Here is a 9,818-nt window from a genome sequence, read left to right as displayed (position 1 = left end):
TATTAGTCCATGATTTGACAATGTGTTACTACAGTAAATATTTGCTAATGATGGATTAATTAGGCTTAATAGATTCGTCTCGCCGTTTAGATTCGTCTTATGTAATGGGTTTTGTAAATAGTCTACGTTTACTACTCCTAATTAGTATCTAAATATTCGATGTGACATGTGCTAAAAATAAGTCAGTGGAAGAAAACGCCCCTGAGTCTCCACGCACCCGTCAAATTGCAGCCGCGACGCCCAGCAAGGCAATAATTGCTTCCACACGCGGTTTCCACACGCGGCTTCCACACGCGGCTTCCACACGCGGTTTCCACACGCGGTTTCAGACATTAGTGCGCTCCCACTGGTCCAGGCGCCAGCTGGTAATCAGGATACCATTATTGGTCGGTCAACGCCAGTCAAGAGCAGACAAGAGCACATGGATGCTGCAAACTTTTGTTCAACTAAACTATTCAACCTGACGTACGCCTTCCAAGTTGTTCCCAGCGCCGTGGTCCATCCTGGAGCAACGTTAATTGACGCCTGCCTAGTTGTTCTCAGGAAGTGTATTTCACAACCTTTGTTGACGCGCTCCTCTGCACACACCATTCTACACACCGCGTTCTCAGAGCTCTGCAGCCATGTTGTGGAGCTTAGCTGGATCGCTAACTTCCGCCGCCGTTGACATCGCGAAAGATAAGTTGGGGGCTTTCATCGTGGAGCAGGCCAATTCGCTGTGGAACTTCAGCGACGACTTGGAGGACATGAACTCGATGCTAGAGGCCATCTCAGCGGCGCTCCAGGATGCTGAGAGGCGGTCGGCCAAGGAGAAGTCAGTGCAGCTGTGGCTCAAGCGGCTCAAGCATGCTGCCTTAGACATCGCTGACATGCTCGAAGAATACAAAGACAATAGCTACCGGTTAACTGCAAAGGTGCGTGGTTATACATGCTAGGATCTATCTTCAATTCCTATGAAACCGATCGCATCCCTCCTAAGGAGAACTAATTCATTATCAGTTTGACATTCTTATTTTCAACCGGATGTTTACAACTCTGGACCAGAATAGAATGTCTTCTCGATCTCGAGCGTGTTCAGATTTAGTTCAGAGGCTATAGCAAGTGTGTCAGTGCGCACAAATAAACTTTAGGCTATAGCAAGTGTGTTACACTTGGATACACCTAAAATTTAAGGCAAGAAATATTGCACAAACTTATATAAGTCATTTGGATTATTGAGTTTTCTTCTATAATTGGTTTTGTGTCAAAAAAATATACCTTGTTTTTAGCAAGGTTTATTTTTTCCCCTTGGGCTGGATTTGGGCTGGATTTCATATACCTGATGATGTTGTTGGATAATAGCTCAATACATACAGGCTACTGGGACATGTAAGCCTGTAAATCCCGTTCGGGCATCAGCCAGACTCGTGCCCATGCCGGAATAAAAGGCCATCCATCGGGTACCGGCCTCGATACCGCCAGTAGCGGTTAATATCGATCATCTCAGCTAACATACAGACCTCTAAAATTTGAAATATCTAGCCGATTAGCCAGTTCCTAATTGAGTTTGTGGCTCAATTTCCATGTAAGTTCATATAATCTGAAGCCTCTTTGCTTTGAGTAGATTCCAATTGAGAATAAATGACATTCTTGCAGAAGCCAGGAATGCTTTCATGGATGAAGAGCATGAGAGAAGAAATAAGGAAAATCAACGAGGACTTTCGGGATTTTAAATTCTCAGATGGTGGCACTTGCACATCTCTTGAGCAACATGATGACGATCGTGAAACATCATCACGTTTGCATGAAAAACCAATTGGGAGGAACAGAGAAAAGCAGGAAATCATAAACCTCTTATCCGCAGGTACCAACAATGATGAGACTGTGATTGTTTCTATCCATGGTCTTGGAGGTATAGGCAAGAGTACTTTGGCACAACTAATTTACAATGATGCACAATTCAAGGAGTATGACCATCGTATATGGGTTTATGTGTCCCGGGATTTCAGTCTAAAGAAAATAGGAAGCTCTATAATTTCTCTAATATCAATAGAAGGAGGCCAGCAGAATAGGGATACACTGGAAGCCATAAATCAGTGCCTAGATAACCTACTCAGTGGCAAGAAGGTTCTTATTGTTTTAGATGACTTATGGGAGGAAAAGGATACTGAGTTGAGGAAACTGAGGAGTATGCTTCAGGTGGGCAAGAAGGGCACTACCATAGATGTCATAGTAACCACGCGCAAGGAAGACATTGCACGGAAAGTTTCCACATGTCCACCATACAAGCTGCAGCCTTTGAACGATTATACATGCTGGGAAATAATTAAGAGATATAGCAGGTTTGAAGATCAACATTACCAAGAAAGATTAGAGAAGATAGGATTGGACATTGCAAAGAAATGTGCAGGTGTGGCATTAGCAGCTCAAGTACTTGGATACATGCTACAGTCCAAAGATCTGTCTGGATGGACAGAAATAAACAACAGTGATATCTGGAATGAATCTTCTGAAGATAACGGTGGTGTGCTCCCTTCCTTGAAGCTAAGCTATGAAAGGATGCAACCACAGCTAAGGATATGCTTTTCTTATTGTGCCATATTCCCAAAAGGCCATAATATTTCTCAAGATGATTTGATTCACCAATGGATTGCTCTTGGTTTTATCAAGCCATCAAAGGGGAAGGAATACATCAGGCAACTTTTAGGCATGTCCTTCCTTCAAGTTTCAAAGTTGCCCAAGGTAATGTTGAAGTATATATAACTACCAGAACACTACTCTTGCCTGCTGATTGATCTGTTCGCATATTGGTTGTTTTTGCCTACTACTAGTCATTACCACAACTCAATTGATGACATTTGACTTTTTACTATTATAGGATATGGAATTATAATATTATTTCCTTGGGTAATCTTTATCCTAAATTCAGTTAAAGTATAGGTAAGGTGTGGGGGCACACTACTACATATTCCTGAGTTTTCCACATATATTACTAAAAACAATTTCCTTATTTACCCTGCCTTCCCCACATGCTTCGATTATGGGCTTCTTGCCTAGTTGGAGGAGTCTCATGTAGCTTTGAACCACACGTGGAAACACATTTGCACATAGGCGGTGGTTCATATAAGGAACCACTTGTGAAGATACCATTTATATAGGTGCATAGGAATATTTTCCTACTTCCTATTCCATAGTGGGATGGTATATGGAAGGACCATGCGAGAGGGGAGGTCATGGTTCTGAACTTAGGAATTTGCACGCGTGCATATTTCACATGAAAAATACACATAAGTCTGGCTAGTCGGGTCGACCTAGGTGCAAAAATGATTTTTTTTTCAAAATTTTTATGCTGTTTCTAGTAGATATTTATGTATTGTTGCCCGTTTTTCACATGTAAAACCCCACGTTTTCATGGCCGTTCAGCTGCAGGTGCTTGCTTAAACCCCTGTGCAAAGGGGTTACCAACCGACTATTCAAATGTTTTATGTAATAGTGTCAACATGTCTTTAAGTATCTAAGAAATGCTCGAACCCCCCCTACATCAAAGCTCTAGCGAGGTCCTCTTTTCAGATGTGGCAGTGTGGCTAGGAAACAACAATATTAAGTAGTGATTAGTCAGATGATTGTGTGGCATAAACTATGCACTAAACCATTGTTAAGTTGAGGTGGGGATGATTAGTGCACCGATATAATTAGTTACGGGTTAAGGGATCAATTTGCATAAAGTAAAATATCAAAATACTTAAGGAATAAAAAATAGGAAAAGTGCATTTTTTTTCATTCCTCAAGTATTGCAAAAGTGTGGCATTCATTCTTTATGTTTCATTTGGTGTAAATCAGCCCCTTAACTTACTAAATCGACGCATTATTTATCATCCCCACCTAAGTTTGATAATAGTTTAGTGTCATATAACATCAGTTTAGGTCATGTAATCATCTTACTAGTCATTGCTTAGCTATGTATAATGTTGAGTCAATTGCTATAATAGCTCGGTGTGCATCAGTTCTTTTTCCGATAATTTTTATTTGATAGGAAATTTAGAGGATTTATTAATTTTTTATTGGTTTTATATCTTCGACTCAGCATATTACATTGCTAAGCAAGGACTAGTCAGATAATTTTGTGGCATAAACCGTCATTAGATGGCATTGAACCATTGTCAAACTTAGGTGGGGTTGATTTTCACCAAATGAAATATGAGAGATGAATGTCACACTTTTGCAATACTTGAGGGATGAAAAATATACCTTTTCCCGAAAAAAAGACTTTCATTTTTTAACAAATTGACAGGGGACTCACCTACCTGTTTTTTGGTATATATATATATATATATATATATATATATATATATATATATATATATATATAAAGAAAAAGTGCATGTACAAAGAAGTTACAAAGCTCACAGGCTCAAAGAGAAAAAGGGGGGGAGGGGGAGGGGAGGAATTAAAAGTTACAGATTACTCATCCAATTATCCAAGGAAAGGTTCACTGTCATTTTCTTCTCTGAAATCCAATTTCCACTTAGCTATAGACCGAACACCATTATCAAAGATAATACTATTGCAATGACACCAAATGCACTAGCTAGCAATGATGATAATCTCCCTGAAAATTGTTCTCCCAAAATTAACTCGAGCCTGAATGATCATATCTAAAGGGTCCAGCGAAAGATTCCACACAATTCCCAAAAACGCCCAACACATTTGACTGACGCAACATTCAAAGAATAGGTGCATCAGATTTTCTTCACAACCTGCAGAACATAGAACACATGTGTAATCATCGAGATGCATGTTCTAATATCTTCTGAGGAGGCGATCTCTTAGCAAGAGCCAAAAGCATAACTATTTGTTTGTCTGTCCTTTCAGTTCTCATTAGTTTTAATAGTAATAAAGTACTTCACCAGTCCCATAACTCAGAAAACGTACAATCAAGTCCCTAAACTTTGCTACAATATGACACGAGTCATGGGGTTGTGGACTTGTGGTGCTCTGCTTCAGCCTCCATTGCAGAGGAAGGGAGTTGCTGGCTTGCCTATTAGTTTCCTGGAGAAAGAACAATGAGAGAGAAGAGGTAGTTCTACTTGCTTCGATGTGGCGTTAAAGGCGCTGGAGGTGAGTAGGTAGAGCGACGATGGTTGGAGCTCGCAGGAAATGGTAGAGTCGGGTTGGTGGTCGCAACAAAGGTGCTTGCCCTTTGTCGTTGGAAGCATGTGCATAGGATGAGCGCCTCTTCCTTCCTCCACTACCCATCTTGGAGAGGTAGTGGTCAAGCTCGATACCTCAGCAGTGTTGACACCAGTGGCTGCAACAAGCATTAAGCTGGTGACCGGCTGTGTAGGAATTTGCCTCCCAACTAGTAACAAGACTTGGAACTGGACGCGTGCATGGTGACCGAACGTGAGAGCAACCCATACGGCATTGGTAACATGCCAAGCACGAGATGGGCCGGAGGAGAAGGGGATGAAAGGGAGGGAAGATAGAGCGGGTGAGAGAGAGAGAGAGGAGAGATGGGCGCAATACGTGGTCCCCACATGTCGGTTCCTTGTCATAGCATAGTATAAACAACATGTCACGCAGGTGGTTTAACTTAAGTTAGATGATTTGTGACTTATATGGTACAATTAGCAAGTTTTTGTGGGGATCTGATTGTTCATTTTGCTAGTTTGGGACCGGGATGACATAACGTTATAATTTTGAGGAGCCATAGTATGTTTTACTCTTTTAATAAGTAATATTTCTTTGGTGTGATATACAGTACATATTTACTAATATTTACTAATAAGTAAACTAGGTATCCTCACAAATTATACACATGTAAACTTAGGATTTAAATTTTATTACAAAATGAAGAAATTATTAGTTGACATTTTAATGGAGTATGGTTAACTTATCATTTCAGACTTCGGGAGATCATATGGAGCGGTACACTATGCACGACCTGGTGCATGATCTGGCAACATTAATCATGGGTGATGAGTTAATTGTTTCTAATGTTGCATCGAAGAATAATAAAGCACATAGCCAGAAATATTGTCGCTATGCATCGGTTACCAAATATGACAACACAACAAGGTTATCCAATGTTTTACCCTCAAAGGTGAGGGCACTTCATTTCTCAGATAGCGGTAAGCTGGATCTCTCTTGTGAGGCATTTTCCTTTGCAAAGTGCTTGCATATTTTGGATTTTAGTGGATGCTCTGGTATACTGTTGCCACCCTCTATTGGGCAACTGAAGCAGCTGAAGTACCTTACTGCTCCACGAATACAAAATGAAGTTCTCCCAGAGTTTATGACTGAGTTATCAAAACTGCAGTACCTAAACCTGAATGGATCTTCTCACATTTCCGCACTACCAGAATCAATGGGCAAGCTCTGGTGTCTGAAATATCTGGATTTGTCAGATTGTTCTGGCATATCAAAACTGCCAGGATCGTTTGGTGATTTAAAATGTATGATGCATCTTGACATGTCAGGTTGTTCTGGGATAAGAGAACTGCCAGCGTCACTTGGCAATCTCACAAATTTACAGCATCTTGATTTATCTGAATGTTCCGGTATCAAGGAAATACCTGAATCTTTGTGTGGCCTCATGCATCTCCAGTATTTAAACATGTCAAAGTGTAGGGGCAAGGAACTTCCAGAAGCTATAGGCAGCCTGGTCAATCTGCAATATTTAAACATGTCACTGTGTGACGTCAGGGAACTTCCAGAGTCATTCAAGAGGCTCCGTAATTTATTGCATCTAGATTTGATGCGTCACCGGATTGAGAAAGGAGATCTGCATGGCCTCACCGCATTACAATATCTGGATATGTCATACTCAGGGTATTCGGAGGGGTATTTGGAGGAACGATCTGTAACTATGAGAAACCTCACCAATCTTAAGGTTTTGAAATTGAGATATTGCTTTATTGAAAGATCTACCTGTCTTAATTTTATCGGTACACTTACCAATCTGGAGCATCTGGACCTATCGTGGAACCGGTTTGAGTATCTACCAGAAAGTATTGGTAATCTCAAAAGGCTGCATACACTGAATCTCGAGAATTGCCAAATGCTCAAGTCCCTCCCAAAGAGTATAAGTTGTGCAACTGGGCTGAAGTCTGTACTGCTGGATGGGTGCCCACATAAATTGATGGATCAGGCCAGTTCTCTATTGCACCATTCACTAACATTACCACTCTTTAAGGTTCGTGCTGATGACGTCAGTTCTCATAGCAATCTGCATGTTCTCGAGGGTGAAAATGTCGGTGAGTTACGTATAGTTTCCCTTGAAAACGTAAGACTTCTGGAGGAAGCACAGAGACTTAAGCTGTTGACCAAACATAATCTTTTGACTTTGAAACTGGTTTGGACCTTGCATGCTGATCGACATCTGGAGGATAAGGATTTGTTGGGACAACTAGTGCCACCAAAGAGCCTGAAGGACCTGAGTCTAGAAGGTTATAGCAGTCCAAGCTTTTGTGGCTGGCTCATGGCTATTTCTCATCATCTTCCTAATCTTACTTGCATTGAATTGAAGAAACTGCCTACATGTAACAACCTACCACCACTTGGACAGTTACCGTACTTAGAAAGCCTGATTCTCTATGATATACCCAACGTTACAAAAATTGAAAGGAGTATCTTCGGTGGAAAAGGAGCGTTCCCCCGATTGGCAGATATCACAGTGTCTCATATGGATGGTTTGGAGGAGTGGAATACAACATGCCCTGGCGAAGATGGTGTGGAGGAGTTCATGTTCCCTATGCTAGATGTATTAGAGGTATCTAAATGTCCAAAGTTGAGGTTGAAACCATGCCCACCCAAATGTCGTGTGTTCAAAATATCAGAAAGTGACCAAGTTATATCTTCACTAGAGGAGGTAGAAACCAGCAGCCATCGCTGCAACTCTACTCCGACCACCACCAGACTGCTTATCATCAGGAGCAATCACCACAGTTTGGAGCTGTTTCACCACTTCCCTGCCCTCCGGGAGTTGCAATTATCCCACTGTCCAAACCTGAAGAGTTTGCCGAAGGGCATGCAGCAACTCTCCTCCCTTAAATCACTCAAGTTGAATTACTGTGATACAGCACTGCCACAATGGCTGAGCGACATCTCCTCTCTTAAAAAGCTCGTCATCTCAGACTGTTATAGAATCGAGTCTTTGCCTGCGCGTATACAGCTGCTCAACAACCTCACGGAGTTAGTTATCAACAACCAGGAACTACAGCAGTGGTGCGAGTCAGAAGAGAACAAGGCCAAGCTCGCACACATTAACATAGTTAAGACAGACATGTTCATATAAGCAGTGCCAATGTTATATAGGAAAAACTTCTGATGATATTATATATTTATACATAGCATCTCCAAATAAGCAGTGCCAATGTTGACAGACATGTTCAATGATTTGGGAGATAAGGTATATGTAGCTGCAATACTCGAATCAACATATATCATTCATACACACTCCGATTATACTACATGCGAGTTCTCAAAACAAAGGTGCATGGTATTTTTAATCATTATAAATATCTCAGGACTCTTGCAGCAGTAATAGAATGACTACTACATACCTGAACTTCAGCATCTCATCTCCAGCTGTTATGTGCACCTGCTGTGAGGTGTACCCTTCCCGTCAGCGTCCAGAAAAATTAGATGACGTACCCTTAGCAGAACTACCAAGCAAGCTTCTTGTAAGGGTCTGTTCGACTCGATTTTATACAGTTGAAACAAACGGGAAAGCATACCCTTGTTACTGATGCTTATCCATCCATGCTTTTTTGGTCACAAGAAACACAACCCTCCCTTGATGCCTACTAGTTTTACTATCCTCGAGAGTTTTCAGTTTCAGGTCAACCTCCGGTTTAGCAGCAACAAAACTTGCTGTGCAGACGCCGGCGCCACGAACCAGCGAGCCCTTGGCCTGATGCGCAGCCCGTGCGGCGTGGATACACGGTTTGTGGTCCGTTTCGTTCGCCGTGGCCGAGGCCGTCCTCGCCTTCGTCTTCGTCTCCGACCGAACTCCACCTCGCGGGGACCGCCGCGCTCACCACGTCATCTCCGAGCACCGCAGTCCGTAGCAACTGCTTAGGTGGTGCGCGTGGAGTGGTGGTGCGCGGGAGGGGGGCACAGCTGCTCCGGTGGGTGGCCTGGCTAGTGAAGGGCACGGCACGCCGGAGCTAAGCGAACGTCGGCGGCAGCGGGGGCGGCACTGCCGGCTGCCCTGTTTCTGGCAAACTAGTTTGCAGAAAGCCCCTAAATTAGATCGCAACTACTAATCGCGGTCCGGACTTTTACATAACTCGCAATTTGGATCGCGATTATTGATCATGATATATCCAAATATTTGCTTAAACCCCCTGAAATTTATTGGAAAACACCTTGGATTGGACTGGACCCTGTTCTCGCCCATCCGCCCGTCGTTCTCCCCGCCGGAGGCTCGCGGAGCCATTCCCTGCGTCGGAGCTGGCCTGCGGCGGCCCGGCGCCCACCTCGCCTTCGTCTCCGCTCGCGTCGCGGCGGCAGGGCCATACTCGTTGAGACGGCCCTGGCCTTGCTCGTAGAGCACTTGAGCTAGGCTGGCAGTGGCAGTGGCGATGGACCGCCAGAGTTAACGCCGGTGATCCTCTGCTGTTTAGACTGTGTACTAGTTGCTCCTAAATATTCAGGCTACCATACATAAATGATATATATGCTCCAAAAAGATTCCGGTGCCAGTGCCACACAGAGGGTTACAACTCACAGGTCACTGCTTACTAAAGTGTTACAAGATGATACAAAATCCCTCCTAAAAGCGAGCACGCTGCAACGTAGTTACACGACTGAATTGAAGTAGAAAGAAAAAACAG

The 9,818-nt window shown here is 42.9% G+C and overlaps 1 protein-coding gene across 1 annotated transcript; it reads left to right on the top strand.

Moving 5' to 3' along the window:
* Window positions 1-466: 466 nt before the first annotated feature.
* Window positions 467-8,737, top strand: LOC101754687 (putative disease resistance protein RGA1). Its single transcript, XM_004979567.3, has 3 exons — window positions 467-914; window positions 1,636-2,721; window positions 5,885-8,737. The coding sequence occupies exons 1-3, from the start codon at window positions 624-626 to the stop codon at window positions 8,273-8,275; spliced, it is 3,768 nt and encodes a 1,255-aa protein (XP_004979624.1). The 5' UTR covers window positions 467-623; the 3' UTR covers window positions 8,276-8,737.
* Window positions 8,738-9,818: the final 1,081 nt, after the last annotated feature.

The sequence above is a fragment of the Setaria italica genome, chromosome VIII (assembly GCF_000263155.2).
Source record: "Setaria italica strain Yugu1 chromosome VIII, Setaria_italica_v2.0, whole genome shotgun sequence".
In the NCBI taxonomy this organism is placed as follows: domain Eukaryota; kingdom Viridiplantae; phylum Streptophyta; class Magnoliopsida; order Poales; family Poaceae; genus Setaria; species Setaria italica.
The sequence above is the reverse complement of the archived record's forward strand: the minus strand, read 5'-3'. Positions and strand labels throughout refer to the sequence as shown.